This window comes from Ananas comosus, linkage group 4, assembly GCF_001540865.1.
Source record: "Ananas comosus cultivar F153 linkage group 4, ASM154086v1, whole genome shotgun sequence".
Taxonomy (NCBI): domain Eukaryota; kingdom Viridiplantae; phylum Streptophyta; class Magnoliopsida; order Poales; family Bromeliaceae; genus Ananas; species Ananas comosus.
In genome coordinates, this window is record NC_033624.1 from 2,177,926 (window position 1) to 2,195,485 (window position 17,560).

The following is a 17,560-nucleotide window of genomic DNA, read 5'->3' on the forward strand; positions in this document are numbered from 1 at the left end:
TAATGTTGTTCAACACGCGCGCCCGTGCGCACACACACACACACGCATCTTTCTAATCAAACAATTTTGACCGGCAGTTTCTTCGTTTAGTTGGTTTTTCATTGAGTAATGCTATGCTTACAAACTAATTTTATAACACTTTACAAATTAGCATCAAATTATGCGGTTTGTGAAATCTAAAAATGCATCTCCATGTTGCTAGTTAATTAAGTGGACAAAGTAAGTATTTAATGAAGTTATTTAACTTCGTGGAACCTAAATTTTCAGATGTTAGAGAACAACAAATTTTACAGGTACAACATTGTGGTCTCTCAAGCGCTTTAAATTATCTTGGGCCTATTGGGCCATGAAACTGGTTGTGTCTAATACTATTACAAAAGGATTATTAATAATGATGAGGAACTAATCCTGGGCCATGATGGGCCTCTGATGTCCCACTCTCTCAAATTGGGCTAAGAAACTCCTCTACATATTATAACAAAAACGGTCTATAGCGACAATTTTGAATGTCGGTATAAGTCAAAAAAAGTGCTGTTGGCTAAATTACCGACACTTTTGAAAAGTGTTGCTATATGTGGGGTCGCTAGGTATATAGTGACAGTTAAAGAGTGTCGCTATAACTTAAAAAAAAGTGCTGCTAATTTACCAACACTTATTTAGGCATTTAGCAACCGCCGGAACTCTATCTCGTTGGCTGTGGTGGTGGAGAAGGACGAGAGGGAAGGGCTCTTCGTCTAAAATTTTAATAGATTGAGTGAGGGGAGAAGGGGAGATGGTAATCGATTTTTCTATTTTTTTTTTTTTATTTGTAATCGGGCCGAATGGGCTGGGTAGGGTGGGTTGAGTAGAGTAACATTTTATTTTTGGTTGGATTAGGCTTTATATTTAGGTGTTAGCAGATTTTTTTAAAAATTTAGGCATAAATGTGACACTTACACAAAAGTGTCCCAAACATGTGTCCCTATAATCTAATTCTGTTGTAGTGAGGTTTGGGTTAGTGGGCCCTCGAAATGTTTGTGTTACAACTTTCGCGCAAGTATAAATATCTTATTTAGTATATCTATTTAATTTTTAAGTAGGCACCATACTTTATTTGATTGAGACAAAGTGTAGTAAAAATGCTTACGCCAGCTTTCGCGCGAGTATAAATATCATTTCATTCTTTTTTTTTTTTGAAAATTAACTCAGATGGAAATGTGAAATAACTAGATTTAGAATTTGAGACCTCAGATAATAATCACCAAATACTTTGCCACTTGCACTAAAAATACCCGGTGAAGCTTTGTAATGTTCAAAATCAAACTTCTAGACTGTAATAACAAGTAGAAATTTAAAAAGAAAATCTTCATATGGCCCAATGTAGCTCATATCTTAGCAGACCAGTACATGGTAAATTTTCAGCATTAGTGACTAACAGTAAAACATTTTGAAGTACTTAGTCAAATACTTGTTTAATCCAAACCCCCTAATACCAGTGATCTACCCAGCATGTGAAGCCTATGGGCATGCCAGCACATAAGCTATTTAAATTGTAATCGAGATACCATGGAGTATGCATTATATATAGTAAAAGAATTTACTCTGTTTGCTTTTGTAAGAGATAGATAACACATTGAATAGATTACATTGAGTTGGTTGAAGGAGAAGCATCTCTTCTCATCTCAACCTTTTCTAATTGAAATCGACCGTTCCAAACGCAAGTGCCCAAAAGTTTGATAGTTGGTATCTGAGGTCTCAAATTCAAAATCTTGTTGCTTTATATTTTCAGCTAAATTTATTTCTAAAAAAAATAAATGAAACAGATAATATACTATCTTTCTCTTAAAATAAATAAGTATCCTTGAATATCAAAGATGCCCTTAATATTCTGTAAAATTACACCGGAAGAGTTATCCGTTTCATGATGTTATTGATTGTATCAGGATAAGGTTTTATTTGTTCCCCTTGTTACATGCATCTAGAAGAACACCGAAAGCGCTTCAAAAGACAGCATTAGCTACTCAACTGTTTTAGTAGTTGGTGGTTTAATTTAGTATTGTAATAGACACAAAAAAGGAAAAGGACCAATTACAGCAAAAAAACTGAAAGTTAAGGAATCCTTTTACAGGGTCTTAATTAACTAGCATGAACATACAGATATATTAAATCTAATCAAGTTTGATTAATGTGATAATTCAATTTAATAAATTTATTTGTGGGAATCAAAATCTTACTTAGTCAATATATATAGCATCATCCGTTTGAAAACCCTGTGCACAATGTATTCTTTTCTTCTTGTGCTTGGTAAAGTAGTTTTGAAATCTTTCACTCATCAGATAAAAGTTAAGGCATCTAATCTCACTTTTTTTTTTATCCCTTTCTCTATCTTTGTGGGGAATCAGATCCCCTAGTAGTGATATTGGGTGTGACAAAAAGCTTCATGCCAACTAGCAATAAAAAAAAGAGGAAAATTTAAATGTCAAAGCTATTCTGAGATTTCTTGAGGGGAAGGCAATCTCAGCTTCTCTCTCTCTCTTTTTAAAGGAAGAAAATATAGCAAGGCAAAATCATAGAATTTTCAGTCCTAAGGCACAAGGTTTTCTAATTCTATTCTATTTTAGTAAACCCATTACGCTAAATTAGGATTATGCACAATTCTATTGAGATTATTTTTAATTTTATCAAATTTTATTAGTCACTAATATAAATATATTTTATTACATTGATTTGGTGTGGTGGATCGAAAAGAATGTGAGGGCTATTTTGAAATTAGGGATTTGTGGGAGAAATATCTTTTGTACACCACTTTAGTTATAATAATAATAGTTTTCACCCTGTCTTCGTCCATAAATGTAAGCCAGTAGTCGAATCACGTAAATATTTGTATGCGTTACTTTTATTCTCTCTTTTTCGATTTTCTTTTGATATTTTTGCACTCGTTGAATTAAATTCTTTTCGCCTTTGTTGTCGTAAGTGTGACTACTATATTTGCTGGGCAAAAAGGTCAAGATTTTAAATTACGCTTCCTACGGAATCATATACTTGCATGTGGGCTGCATCATCCTTAATTAAAAAAAAAAGAAAGAAAGAAAGAAAGAAAGAGAAGTGAAAAGGGGATTGTTGATTTCACGTATAGGGTTGATCTCCTGATTCTCCTTAAAAGAAATGCTCAATAAATCCTCCATAATGGACCATTTTTAGATGCAAACTTTATTTTCCTTATCAATATTTTTTTTTGAGAAAAATAAAAGAAAAATCTCAATCTGCTTTATTCATTATGGTAATGAACAAACCACGTGCCAAAAAGAATACAGGAAAAAATAAAAAACACACTGACATGCACGTAGTTTGGAAAAAATTCTAAAATGCAACGGGTATATTGGTGACGTGGTGTAACAAACCAATCAAATATCTCCTTTTAGAAGTATCTGTCCCATCATGATTGTAAAAAAATATTTTTATTGTACTTTTATTTGAAAAGAAGGAATGTGATTGGCTTGTTATTGATGACGTGGTACAAGTGTGATAGTGTAGAATTCCTCGTAGTTTGGAACTGGTTGGCTTTCTCATTAGGCTTCAAGCAAGCCAAATAAATCCTAATATTCTTTTCATTCCATGATTATTTTAAGTGGTTATTGAACATATATATACATACATACCCACAAACCCTCTGCATGCTAACTCATGCATATAGAGCACTCTTGTATCAAACAACAACACCTCATCACCTCCTACATTTTACTAAGGTTTTAGTTGTTTCTCTTCATATTCCTCAATGGAAGCCCCCAAAACCACCCAGCCTCCGCCGGGTTCTCTCTCTCTCTCTCTCTCTCTCTCTCTCTCTCTCTCTCATTAATTTCTCCAACTTATTTATCCTAAATATATATGTATATACATGTTGCAAGGCTACCCAACAAAACAGGAGAAGAAACAGTGCTGCCAAAGTTCAAAGAGTAGAGGAGAGGGAGGGTTCATTGAAGGATGGTAAGCTAATTATCATTTGGTAGTTTTATTTTTGAACTTATGCATGTAGTAATATTTTACTAGCCTGACCGATTGTCCTTAGCGCAAGTGGCAAAGGATTTGATGGTTGGTATCTGAGGTCTCAAGTTCGAATCTTAGTTAATTCACATTTTCAACAATCAAAAAAAAAAAAAAATTTACTAGCCTGAAATTTTAACCGACCGTATCTATAGCGCAGTTGAGTTATTAAGAGTTTGACTCAAGTTTGAAACTTAGTTAATTTACATTTCTAACTAAGTTCATCTCAAAGAAATTTTTACTACAAAAGAAAATGGTGTAGCTATCAATTGGATTTTCTTCTGTTCTCACTTTATATGCACTGCTTATTACAGATTTAGCTCCACAAAGTTTGGCACAGATTTTAGTTCAATTCTCAGAGTATCAATCAACATCTTTAGATTTTTCAGCTTCCACTCGAATTTTTTATCTTGATTTTATTTTTGTATAAAGTTCTGTTTCATTTTTAACCTCACTATGGGAGTTTCAGTTTTCACAAAGTCTAATTATGGTTCTACAGGAGTATGAGGGTGCATTTGGTTCGCATTATGAAAGATTACTAGGAATAAAAGATATCCGAGAATTTTATTCCTATTCATCCTATTACTAAGAATGTGAAATTCCTGTGTTTGGTTCGCACGGTAATATTAATTAGCCATGTTATTTAATATTACAAAAAATATATAATTAATTTATTTATTTATTTAATTAATTTTAGATAATATTACCAAAAGTTTCAACATCTTTTTAGAAAAAAGGGAGAGAAAGTATAAGTTAGAGAGAGAGAGCATAATTAAAAAAATAGAAAGAAAAATATAGTCAAAATTAGAGGGAGTGAGAGAGTTGAAATTTTAAAAAGAGAGAGAGAGAGAGAAAGCTTAGTTTAGAGAGAGAAAAAAAATTGAATTTTAGAGAGAAAAATAAGTTTAGAGAGAGATATAAGGTTAGAGTGTAAAGAAAAGTAATATCAATTAGTCTGCGGGTAGGAAGAAAGAAATAGATTAGATATATTATGATTACCCCAATCCAACCGACCCTCCTTCAAGGGAATTAGATTAGTACTTTGGGGTAAATCTTATTCCGAAGTGAATCCAATATTACCAACTAGATTATACTTAGTGCGTTTAGCCAAACACCGTCATATTTTTTTATTCCCATTGGATTACTAGGAATCTTTAAAAGATAGCGCGAACCAAATGCACCATGACAGTTATCTCAGATAGTAAACTAAAGGTTGACCATAATATTTATGCAGAACAAATAATTTCATAAATTATATTTTTACAGTTGACAACTGACACTATATATGAGAATGAAATTGAACTTCATGTCAAATTACAAGGACCAGATTTCTGAATAACCAATGCAAATATAGTACTGAATTTTGAGTTAACTATTGAGTGTTCTCGCAAAAAAATTAGTTCTGATTGCTGTTCAACTTATGCAGCATTGCTGCCCTTTGCTGCTGTTGGATTTTTGAGATGTGCTGCTACTGAGGAGCCTATATGAAGATGCAATATGTTATGAGTTGAATGAGGATCAAATATAATAGTGTACTAAGCAGGGAGTACTTCTATTATAATGGCTTGTACTACTTATCTTGATTCAGAAGGGTAAGGTTAGAATTGTAACACTTTAATTTCGGATGATATACTAGCAATACTTAATTGATTTATTTATAATGTCCTTTATATTTTTCAATGCTACAGCAAAGATTATAATCGCTACAATTTGTGGAGTTGGACTGGGCTACTATTAGTAGCAAAATCTCATTGTTGCTACCAGTTTTTTAGCCTTTGGATCAACTCTTTTCATTTTTTCTAACCACTAGATTAAATATTATAACCCAATGGGGACCACTCAACCCTAGGGGACCACTCAACTCTAACCGACTAATATCATTCTGACCCTATAATTTTTCATCCAAGAGTTAACAACTTGATAGCAAAAAGAACGTTTTACTATTAATAGTATTCCAGCCTAATTCCAATTTGTGATTATATAAGTGCAATCTTCGCCTTTTAATTTTTAACATGCTCTCTTCCTTACTCTCAAAAGACAATGTACATTCTTACAGAATAAATAGAGTATTTACAGAGGATCAGGTTACTGGATATTATTTATAGGACAGTTATTTCAACATTGTTAGGATCGAGGGAAAAAAAAAAAAAGATAAGAGAAAAAAAGATAAAATTTAAAATGTATAGAACTTACCTAAATTATCAATCATTTTGATCTCACTATTCAATCTTTCAAAGCTTTTAATTTTACCATCCAAATTTTTAATTTTGTTTGATTTGAATCAGCCAGCAACACTTTGATTTTAAAATTGGAATATGTCGTTCATCTTTACAGATTTAGTTAATATATTTCATACAATTCTCGCAATTATAAATTTATTAAATAAAATAATTAACTGAAATTTTAAAGTTAAAATGTGACATAAATCAAATAAATAGAAACATTTGACGGTAAAATCAAAATTTGAAAAAGATTGATTTACATAAGTTTTGTAATTTTTTTCTTTTTACCAAAGAAAAATAACTATTTCTACATCCGTTCGTATAAAAATAAAAAATAAAATAAAAAACCCTTTACCTTAGCACGTGACGCAGCGTTCACTATCAGGTCCACTCCCTGGCGTTGACTTGACCGTCTCCTCTCTCTCTCTCTCTCTCTCTCTCTCTCTCTCTGTCTCTCTCACTTCTCCCGCGTTTTCTCCTTCCAACCACACCAAAATTATCCACCACCACGAGTGAGGAGTGACGAGTGAGAGAGACGACCCCCTCTTCTTGACTCCCTCCATTTGGCCCCGCCTCCCGAGTCCTGAGACGCTCTCCCGAAAGAGACATCATGCGTATATCCCCCTTCCTTGACCGCTTCCTCCTACGTCCAACCACAGCACTCCCACTCCGTCCTCATCTCTATCCCCCCACTCCCCCCTCTCATACGCATTCTCACAAACACCCGCCATGCAACCCCAACCCCTCCTCTCCGACCTCTCCCAATCCCTCTCCGAAACGCTCGCCGCTGCCTCCGCGGTCCCGCTCTTCGCGTCCTTGATCGGGGGATTGAACCCCGTTCTCCAAGCCATTCAACAATCGCAGCCCGATGTCGGAACACTGGGCGCCGTGGAGTCCCTCGGCCCCGAGATCCGCCGCGCCCGCGCCGTGGTGCGCGGCTGCGGCGCGTCGGCGGTGCGCGCCCGGTTGCTCGAGGACGCCGCGCGCGGCGTCGGGCGCGGCCTCGGCCGCGTGATCGAGGCGTGGGCGGAGGCGCCGGCGGAGATGAGGGCGGAGATGGAGCGGCTGAGGAAGGAGATGCTGGATGTGAGATTCGGTGATCAGCTGAAAGGGAAGCAGGGGGAGATTGTTGCCGACGCCGACGACTTGATGGTGAGGATCAAGAATGGGGATGAGGACGAGCTCGGCGTTGTGCTTTCGGAGATTGGGATTTTGATGGAAGAGGGGTTTTTGGTGGTGGGAGAAGGCGGGAGCTTGATTCCGGCCTTGTTGAATCGATTGGGTTCGGCGAATTGTGGCAACAGAGTGAAGATAATCTCGGCTTTGAGAAGTCTTGCAGCCCGCGGCAATGATAACAAGGTGATGATTTTGGAAAATTTAGTTTATCAGTTCATCTTCTAGCCGTAAAATTTGATCCATGCATGTGAAGCACCATTAACTCTTGTATGATTATTCTTCACTAGATTATAAATTTAGTAATGATAATTCAAAGGAAGGGTCAAAATTGAAAGTTTTAAGCGAATTCGAAACTTAAGCTATGGTTTTAAAACGCCTGCTGTAATTTGCCCTAAAATGCTCTAGTTTATGAGCTCATTATGCGCCTTTCAGTGTTTTGTAACGAATTAATGAGCAAGCAAGTTAAAATCGATAAAAACCAGCTCATGTAATCTTCCTAAGCTTGGAAGTTCGTTCTTTACTCGGTGTGCTGATGTTCCCTGTTTTGCATCCTTAGGAGAAAATGGCAAGTGTTGATGCACTTTCGATTATTGTGAGGTCTTTGGCGAGATGTACCGAGGAGAGGAGGGAAGCGGTGGGATTGCTTTTGGATATATCGGACATCTTGAAAGTCCGGCAGAGAATAGGTCGAATCAAGGGATCTATTCTTATGTTGGTCGCACTACAAAATGGAGATGACCCGCGTGCTAAGGATGATGCAGGAAAGTTGTTACATGCTTTATCGGCCAACACACAAAATGTTCTTCTGATGGCGGAGGCTGGTTGTTTTGTACCGATGATGCACCATCTTAGAGAAGGTAATGCCATTTTTTATGCTGCCTACTGGACTTTAGCATGCGTTATATCTTGGAGTTCTAATCATGTTATAACATTCTTGAGCAAGGATATTGCTACGCGCCATTTTCCATGTCAAAAGCACATGTTTTAATTTTGACTCATTAGGCTGTCCTAACGAATAAAGAACTCTCCAATCCTGTTATGCACCTTTAGAATATAACATGATCATTAGGAATATAATAAATCATCAAGGCCTGTGATGAAAAGCACTTGAGGAAATGATCCAACTCTCTTCTAATCGACTGAATTGCTCCGTAGAGCTTTTGGATTTAGGCTTATAGCCTCGAACTTTTCTCCACCTCAGCAGAACTTAAAGATGAAATATTCTTTCATTCTGCGTCATGTTAGCTTTCAGATGATATCATGGATAAGGTATTGCGTTGGTATTCTTGCACCATTTCTCTGTCTCTTATTTGTAATCCTTGCTTTCTCCCTATTAGTGTATCAGCCTTACTTTCATCTGTACCACTGCTTAGGCATGGATTCACCGTTCTTGGTATGTAGCGGACCTTCATTTCTGTACAACATATCAAGAAGATGGTGTTCATAGCTACCATAGTTTCTCTGATTAGACTTCTTTATTTTCCAAATTAATAGCACACAATACCTCTAACCATATTGATGCTTTTGGATATAGATATTTTGCCATCAATTTAACATTCCTTGACAAACGCTACCCGGCTTACGCCTTAAAAACACCTATTTCTCAACAAACAGTCATCTCAGGAAGTTCATTGACATCTTCTGTTTAAGCAGAATTAAAGGAATTCAGTTCTGTAACCAAGTATCGTTCTCTTGATCAGGTGTCTTTCTGAAATGATTATGGCGTTCAATAATTTCGTTTTGTTTCTCCAGAGTTTCCTGCTTTATATTTGATGAATATGATTGGTCGTTCTGCCACAGGTTCTGATATGAACAAGATTCTCATGGCGACGGCCATTTCGAGGATGTTACTCACGGAACAAATGAAAGCCGTGCTTGGAGAAGGCTCAATCGAACCCCTGGTGAAAATGTTCACTTATGGGAAGCTCGAAGCTAAGCAAGCCGCACTGGGCGCCATTCGCAACCTCTCTACCTTGGCAGAAAATACAGAACTCTTGATAAATTGTGATGTAATCTCACCGCTATTTCAAGTTCTTTTCTCCGTTACATCAGTGCTCATGACACTTCGAGAACCCGCTGCAGCACTACTATCAACTCTAGCGAAATCCGAACTAATCCTTCACCATAGAAATGTGGCTCAGCAAATTCTCTCACTTCTCAACTTATTGAATCCAGCTATCCAGCTTCACCTTTTACACGCTCTCAATAGCATAGTGAGTCATTCTACTGCGAAAAGAGTCAGAGCTAAACTTAGAGAAAATGGTGTCATGCAGCTTCTCCAACCATTCCTAACAGAAAGCAATTCGGAAATTAGGGCTGTCTCATTGAATCTAATATTCAATCTGTCAAAAGATTCCACACAAGAGTTGACTCAACAGCTTGGGGAGTCCAATGTCAACATCTTGATAAGGATTATCTTCTCATCAACATCCGAGAGCGAAAAGGCTGCCGCCATCGGAATTCTTAGTAATCTACCGGTGAAGGACAAAAGGGCAACTGAATTTCTTAATAAAGCGAATTTGCTTCCACTTGTAATCTCTTTATTAGGGACAAGCATAAGTTCTTCTTCAACACCACCTACAAGGAAATGGTTACTTGAGAATATTTCTGGGTTATTGATTCGGTTCACCATTCCCTGGGATAAGAAACTACAGAGTACAGCAGTTTCTCAGGGAGTGATCGGTTGCCTTCGCAAGCTACTCTCAGATGGATCGATAATTGCCAAGTCCCGAGCAGCAACTTCATTGGCTCAGCTCTCGCAGAACTCGCTCACTTTGTGCAAGGCCAAGTCACCAAAATGGTTGTGTGTATCCCCTTCCTCTGAAACTTATTGCGAGGTTCACAATGGTCATTGCACTGTCAAAAGCACTTTCTGCTTATGTAAGGCCGGTATCGTAAGTCCTTTAATACAAGTGTTAGAGGGCAAGGAGCGAGAAGCAGATATTGAGGTTCTAGAAGCTCTGGGTACTCTAATGCAAGACGAGATGTGGGAAAGGGGAAGCAAAGTTATCGAGAAAGCGTCCGGAGTGCCGGCTCTTCTGCGCGTCCTTGAAGAGGGTAATTTGAAGGCTCAAGAGAAGGCAATATGGATGCTCGAGAGGATCTTTCGGCTTGAAATTTACAGAGAAATGTACGCCGGAGCTTCTCAGGCTCTGCTTATTGATCTCACGCAGAGGGGAGATCCGATCCTGAGACCGATGATTGCTAAAATATTGGCTCACCTCCAACTGTTGCAGATGCAATCTAGCTACTTTTCAGATGTCTTAATTTTGTCATAGGAAGAAGATCTTGTACAGTGTTAAGCGGAAATCTTTTTCGATGCAATTCTGAATTTGTCTTTCAAGTCCTTAAAGGAGCCAAGGTTGTTATTTTATTGTAGAGGTCAGTTGTTAATTTCAAGTTCTTTTGTACCTGTATTGATAATTTTATTGTAAAGTTTGTGTAGTGTATGTTTGGTCCCATTTTTAACAGCTTATTCAATTCAGAAAGGCCATACCTAACACAAGGAGCTTTAGAGGAGATACACCCAACACAATCCCATCTGGTTACCTGGAAAAATTTTAATTAATAAATCACCTGAAAAGTAACCTGACCTATCAAACCATTGAATTTGGGTGACAATCTTCAACCCATATTTTTTAAATTCTTAAAAATATGCTGCTACAAAATCCACACAAATGGCTGATAAAATGAAGTACTATATATTATATTACAAATAGAGGAGACGGACTTCTTGTGATCTTTTTTTCTTTTCAAAATACCTTTTTTTCTTATATATAGAATTAAGGAGGATACGGGGACGCTATACTATGCATAGGGTGAAAACAATTTTGTGTACATTTTTTTTTTTTTTTGTATAATTCTTATATTTAATTGCTCTTGTCTCTTGATTGCATACAAGTATTTGTTTTACGATTTTATATATTCTATTTAAAATGTTCAAATTGACATCATACAATTCAAGTTAAAGGAGTTGTTAAAAATATTGACAGAGTTGTGCAATCAATCATAGTAAATTCTAAAAATATATAAGTACATAAAAACAACCAAACCTAAATAGCGAAAAAAAAAAAGAAGCTTTTATATTGTAGTGAAACAAGCTACTATTCATTTCTTAGTTCTTACCCTTTTTGTCATTCTATTATCATCCGCCATCAGTTTTTCAACTTAAATTTTTCCACAAAAATTACTATTTATTTAAGTTTACGTGAAGCTTAATATCCAACAACAACGTAGATCCAAATTTTAATATCCATAATAATATTTCAATTAACCTATAACTCGAACTGAAAAACTGTTCTCAAAAAAAGAAAAACTGTTCTCCAAAATTTAGTTCCGGTTCACCCAGTTTCAGATCCCCCCGAACCGAACCGTAATCGTCCCATTACCCGGACCGGTTCCACCTTAAAAGTTAAAACCCATCTGAAACCCATTCTCGCGTCGCTCCCTTGGCCTGAAGCTACTATGTACATGGCGGCGGCGGCGGCGGTGGTTCCTCCGTCGGGGGAGGCGGCGGCGTTCAAGCTAGGGTTTATCGGGGCGGGGAATCTGGCGGAGAGCATCGCCAGGGGCGTCGCCAAGTCCTCCGTGCTGCCCCCCTCCAGCATCCGCACCGCCCACCGCCGCCCCGACCGCCGCGCCGTCTTCCAATCCTTCGGCGTCCGCATCTTCGACTCCAACGCCCAGGCTCATACTTTCTTCCCTCCTCCCTATTCCTCCCCCTACTTCTGCCCCCGTGACTTTCAGCTAACAACAAATTTTTGTTGTTTACAGGTAGTCGACGACAGCGATGTCGTTATTATCTCCGTGAAACCCCAAGCCGGTAAGGTTTCCCGTTTTACTCTGTGTTGTTGTTAGACCGATCAATGATTGAGTAATTTTCTCAGATTCTATTTTCACTTTCTCCGGCGAAAGCTTACGTGTGTTAATTGTTGAATTTGCAGTTAAACATGTTCTTCTGGAACTAAGGCCCTTCTTTACAGAAGAGAAACTTCTAGTTTCAATTGCTGCAGGAATCAAAATGAAAGATTTGCAGGTTGGTATTAAACTGGCACGCTTCTATATGCTGTTTTTCATGTTCCCGGGTCATAAATCCATTTTCCTTGTGACTTAGATCTATTGCACAGCTTCATTAAATTGCATTCCATTCATGTATAACTGTGAAATAAAGAGTTAGAATCAAGTTATTGGCGATCAAGCGAACATCTGGCTTAAAGAGTGTCCTAACTTGTTGTTTATTTGTAGTTTCAATAAAAATGTTCAATTCAAAGCCAAAATCTGACAATCCTACCGATGTCCTGTATAATAGATCACGATTTAAAGTCTCTTTTGGCATGAATTTTAGTGCATGATATTGTGAATTTCAAAATGAAAGGACAGCGAGAAGTTATAAACTGTCAGATGAAGTGGTAATTATTTAATTCTGCTTTTGCTTAGAGTAAACTTGTGTCATAGCAGAATTTCATTTTTTTTTTTTTTTTAAAGGAATAAAATGGAGGCAATCTTTCATTGCTGATGTATGCTTTACCATTCTATAGGAAACTTCCATGGAGTTGTATGGAAATTCCAGCTTTTAAACTTCTCCAACTTTGAGATAACCTCTAAAAACAAGCGTACGAATGCTGATGGATATGCTCTTAGCTTATAATAAGGAATAAATACTTATGAGGAATAAAATAAGATTGATAGTACTACCGATGTTAGAGAAGTATGAGGTGGGAGAGTCATACTAAAGCAGCAAAGTGCACTAATAACTAGTGCAATGTATATATATAAACATATATATAGGTGACTGTAGCTATAGATGCTAAGATTAGATGATCGAAGAATTATCCTGATAGCATTGAATGGATAAATTGTTTGGCATAGAAGCTGAAATCGTATTATTAGGTTTGCAATTACCAAACTTTTGATCGGTAGTGTATTTCTATATACTTCTGTTAACATCTCCACTGTTTCCTTTAACTGTGCATCATTTGCTTCAGGAATGGTCTGGTCAGCGTCGGTTAATTAGGGTAATGCCAAATACTCCTTCAGCAGTAGGTCAAGCAGCATCAGGTGATAGTTGACTACTTGATTTTTCTCTTTATGTAGTCTTACAAGATAACTCTCTTCATTCATCAAATCAATGAACAATTGAAGATTGAAATGTGCTAAACACTTCCACATATGTCAAGACTCTGTCACATCTTTATTGGGAGCATAATTTCAGTTCTGAAAGTTCTTCTTAAAAGCCTACTTGACATGAGGCAGGCGCTTAGCTTCAGTATTCTTACCCATATGTTGCATGCTTTTTTTCTTTTTTTTTTTCTTTTTAGTTTTGTTCATTGAGAATCTGTGAACTGGAAGAGGATTAATTGGTCTTTTTTATCTTTGCTTTACTAGTAACTTTCAACAAAAATATTGTGCTACAAGTGCTGATACCATAGCTTCTATCGTAGTCATGTGCATGGGCGAAATGGCAACAAAGAAAGATGAAGAACGTGTAGCTAGTTTGTTCAGTGCAATTGGAAGGGTATGGAAAGCTGATGAAAAATATTTTGACGCTATAACTGGCTTGAGGTACAATCTATATATCAGCCTTGCGCAGTTTGTACCGTGCTTTTCTAATGTTTAGTGATTTCGTGATAATTAGATGATTAGCATTTTCTACTCGTATGCTTGACTTGTAGTTTCCTCTGAATTGCAGCGGTAGTGGCCCTGCTTACGTATATCTGGCAATAGAGGCGCTGGCTGATGGTGGGGTGGCTGCTGGTCTTCCTCGAGATCTTGCTCTTGGTCTAGCTACTCAGACAGTATGTACGAGAACTTTGAGTATACCTGTCGTTAGATTCAGCTGCAGTGTCTGATTAAACAAGTGTATATTTGATGGTGCTCTTATTGTATTAACAATGTCTTTTGATTCATTTAGAGTCTCTGATAATTCCATTTCTCTCCTGTGCAGGTTCTTGGAGCTGCAGCCATGGTAGGCGGAACCGGAAAGCATCCTGGTCAACTGAAAGATGAGGTCACATCTCCAGCTGGAACTACGATAGCTGGGATTCAGGAACTGGAGAGGGGTGCATTCCGCGGTACATTGATAAACGCCGTTGTTGCTGCCACAAAACGGTGTCGAGAACTTTCTCAAACATAGCTCTACTATATCCTTATTGGCCTCTCTAAGTAGCAACAATTCATACAACTGGGATTCGGAGTTATTTTATGTTCTGTTAAGTTTGGGATATCAGTTAACTTCAAAGGTAGCTCTAACTTTTTGTTGCCGGAAGTGCCGCAAAGGCAATGGTTAAGCAGTGGTATAAGAGCAAACCCTGCAGTTCTGGTGTTACATGCGCTGATCAAGCTCTATTCAAGCTTGCAGCATTTACCAATGTTTATTTATTCTTTGACTGCTTGGTCTCTGCACTGATTTATTTATTGTCATGATTTTCAACGTTCCCTCTTAAATCTTGTTCTTTCAAAACGATCGACCGAAAAAAAATACTGTATAGTGTATACTATAGTATTATCTTTCTCGTAACTACTGAACTGATATATTTTCTTTCTTAGATATTTTAAAATTTTTTACTGCATGCAGTACTTTAACTGCAGCAACAAACAACACATCCACATTTCGCCCAACACAGAACCATTGACGATGCGTAACCAAACATACCTAAACTACATGCGAACTCTACATCACATTTTAGAGATCTAATCTGTGTGAGATTAGAGAAAAATATGAATGAAGGCACCAGGTAACACATTATCATATGGATGTTGCAGATCCTTTAGCTGCATAAGGCAACAGCACAATGTCACCTGAATGATGGCTTGATTGGTATCTGCTCTTACAGCAGATATTCTACAAAATTTGATCCTTTTCAATAGTAAACCTGAATGATGGCTTGATTGGTATCTGCTCTTACAGCAGATATTCTACAAAATTTGATCCCTTTCAATAGTAAACACGAGTACGTAAACAAGCAAGAAATCTGGAAGAGTTATGATCTGAGTATATAGAGATAAAACCGAGTATAAGAGATATTGTGCAGCAAAAGCACGAAGCATGCTTAGCTAATATGAAGGGTGATTATCAGTTCCCCCATAAATATTGCACAGTTCCGAATATGTAACACAAGTCTAGATTAACTAAGCAGGCAATGACAATAGATACTACATAGATCCACACATCTACAGATATGGGGAGTTCCTTCAATACTGATCTTATGTACAAATGAGATCCACTCAAAGTGCCTTTGCCTTTAGCAGATAGAACTTCATTAGTAATAGTCGCGAGAAGACCATTTATCTTCATACCTTCCAAGTGAATATCCCAGAGATGGCACCTCAGTTAAATGGAGAGGATCGGGCTCTATGCCGTAGTCAGTTAACGGCCTATGCTCGAGAACCTCATCGTGCCGTTGCACAAACTCGGGGATTTCGACTTCTCCTTTCTTTATGTCCTCCCACAGATACTGCAAGCGACTGACGTACTTGATTTTCCAATACAATCTGCATGGAATCGAATGATGGGCGACTAAGAAAATTTAATCCCTGATGTATGGTTTTTCGGTATAAACAAAAATGTGAAACGTGAAACGTATAAGATATTTCACAATGCTATAACAGCAAAACAAAAGAAGAATACAGATGTGGTTTTACATTAAATGCAGGGCATTGCATAAAACTCTGCTGTAGACAAGAAAGAAAACCTACCTGTCTAAATGTTCCACAAACAAAGCTTCAGTATCTTATAAAAGTTCGATTGAAATTAAAGATTATCCAAGTGAGTGTCAGTTCGTAAATGACCAGAGATGCAAGTGAAAGCTCAAGCTCGATCTGAAAAACAAACTCATGAAATCAGATCAAAGTGAGTCCTGAGTTGCCCGGAACGAATTAAGCTAAAGTTACCTCGGCTTATAAGTAATCAAGTAAAAGCCGAGAAGGACATCAGAGATACATAGGTAGCTCATTATGATGAGTTGAGCGAAGTTAAATTTAGTGCCCAGAAGGGTGTTGTTTGTCCAACTTAAACTTCAAAGGACATCCTTGTTATATATGCCTGGAAATTCTTTTGATGAATAAACTCTGAATTGTTATTTTACTTTTCTAAATTAAATTTCTACTTGATATCCATGCACTAAAATGTGTTGGTTTTGTACTGCAAATAAAGCTACAACGGGCTTCGTCGCCTAGTCTAGGCATCATAGTTTCATATGCTACTGGAATGAGAGGTTCACATAGCTAGTTTCCCGTTGCTGTTGATCTAAGAAACTAGGACAAATCTTATGATTAATCATTGTTTTAGTATGCACTGAGACTTCAAATCATGCTGAGAATGGTAATTACTGAGACCCGCAAACCAATCTCATCTTAATAGCATTCAAGCAACTAACATCAAAGATAAACAGTTCTAAAAAAAAAACTGACCCTCCGCTCAAGAAGAACCTCCCAAACGTAGCAATGGCGAGCCGCGACCGGAGCCCGGGGTGCAAGAAGTAGACGACTCTGAGCCTCTCCTTGAAATCAGGAGGAAGATCCTGATAAATCCACCGCAATACCGACATGCCGGGGTTGTTATCCCCCGATTGAACCGTGCTATGCATGTACACAACGCAGAACGGACCCTCGGGCAACTCCGACTGAATCTTGTGGAAAACGTACCTCCTCAGACGTTCCCCGCTGATAATTTGAGCTGGAAAATCGGGAAAAAAAAGGGCAGTTATTACGAGCGAGTTCGATCGAAAGCGAGCGATTGCGACACCCTGAGAAGGGGACGTGGTTTGGGACCTGGAAAGAACTTGCCGACGATGCGGAGGATGCGGCAGCCGGAGCGGTCGGCGCCCTCGACGCGGAAGGCTTGGAGGGCGTCGAGATCGGAGAAGTCCTCGTCGCCGAGATGGGAGGGGCAGTCGTGCCAGACCTCGTCGTCGCCTGCTGAGGCGTGCCGGCGCTCCGAGGGGGTGAGCAGCGAGCGCGCGTCGACCCCCAGGTCCGACGCCAGCACCACCACCGAGAACTCCTCCCCCGACGCTCCCGACATTCTTTTCCTTTTTTATGGCTATCTCTCCCGCCGCCGCCGCGGCACTCCTTATTGTAGGAAGAGAGGTAATGCTTTGGATTCTCTATCGAACTGTGCACGTCCGACAAGGACGGCCCAAAAA

The 17,560-nt window shown here is 38.2% G+C and overlaps 3 protein-coding genes and 1 long non-coding RNA gene across 4 annotated transcripts; 3 read left to right on the forward strand and 1 right to left on the reverse strand.

Annotated features, from left to right (window-relative positions):
- LOC109709426 lies at window positions 3,633–5,681 on the forward strand. Its single transcript, XR_002216094.1, has 3 exons — window positions 3,633–3,788; window positions 3,885–3,963; window positions 5,447–5,681. It is a non-coding gene; the product is annotated as an uncharacterized LOC109709426 (long non-coding RNA).
- Window positions 6,638–10,853, forward strand: LOC109709695 (U-box domain-containing protein 44-like). Its single transcript, XM_020232021.1, has 3 exons — window positions 6,638–7,601; window positions 7,975–8,275; window positions 9,219–10,853. Exons 1-3 carry the CDS (start codon window positions 6,972–6,974, stop codon window positions 10,694–10,696), a joined length of 2,409 nt encoding a protein of 802 aa, XP_020087610.1. The 5' UTR covers window positions 6,638–6,971; the 3' UTR covers window positions 10,697–10,853.
- Window positions 11,838–14,815, forward strand: LOC109708379 (pyrroline-5-carboxylate reductase). The gene is made up of 7 exons (XM_020230089.1): window positions 11,838–12,104; window positions 12,192–12,240; window positions 12,362–12,453; window positions 13,403–13,475; window positions 13,859–13,979; window positions 14,107–14,212; window positions 14,362–14,815. The coding sequence occupies exons 1-7, from the start codon at window positions 11,883–11,885 to the stop codon at window positions 14,548–14,550; spliced, it is 852 nt and encodes a 283-aa protein (XP_020085678.1). The 5' UTR covers window positions 11,838–11,882; the 3' UTR covers window positions 14,551–14,815.
- LOC109709155 (ganglioside-induced differentiation-associated protein 2) lies at window positions 15,388–17,510 on the reverse strand. The gene is made up of 3 exons (XM_020231230.1): window positions 17,187–17,510; window positions 16,827–17,091; window positions 15,388–15,908 (listed from the first exon to the last, which is right to left on the reverse strand). The coding sequence occupies exons 1-3, from the start codon at window positions 17,437–17,439 to the stop codon at window positions 15,677–15,679; spliced, it is 750 nt and encodes a 249-aa protein (XP_020086819.1). The 5' UTR covers window positions 17,440–17,510; the 3' UTR covers window positions 15,388–15,676.

Bases quoted from the DNA above. Each gene is read 5' to 3' on its own strand.
- LOC109709695 (XM_020232021.1), top strand. From the start codon at position 6,972: ATGCAACCCCAACCCCTCCTCTCCGACCTCTCCCAATCCCTCTCCGAA. The intron at 7,602-7,974 runs GTGATGATTTTG...TTGCATCCTTAG, and splicing joins CCCGCGGCAATGATAACAAG to GAGAAAATGGCAAGTGTTGA. The intron at 8,276-9,218 runs GTAATGCCATTT...GTTCTGCCACAG, and splicing joins GATGCACCATCTTAGAGAAG to GTTCTGATATGAACAAGATT.
- LOC109708379 (XM_020230089.1), top strand. From the start codon at position 11,883: ATGTACATGGCGGCGGCGGCGGCGGTGGTTCCTCCGTCGGGGGAGGCG. The intron at 12,105-12,191 runs GCTCATACTTTC...TGTTGTTTACAG, and splicing joins TCTTCGACTCCAACGCCCAG to GTAGTCGACGACAGCGATGT. The intron at 12,454-13,402 runs GTTGGTATTAAA...CATTTGCTTCAG, and splicing joins TCAAAATGAAAGATTTGCAG to GAATGGTCTGGTCAGCGTCG.
- LOC109709155 (XM_020231230.1), bottom strand. From the start codon at position 17,439: ATGTCGGGAGCGTCGGGGGAGGAGTTCTCGGTGGTGGTGCTGGCGTCG. The intron at 17,092-17,186 runs GTCCCAAACCAC...CCGATTTTCCAG, and splicing joins CGTCGGCAAGTTCTTTCCAG to CTCAAATTATCAGCGGGGAA. The intron at 15,909-16,826 runs GTCAGTTTTTTT...GATTCCATGCAG, and splicing joins AGGTTCTTCTTGAGCGGAGG to ATTGTATTGGAAAATCAAGT.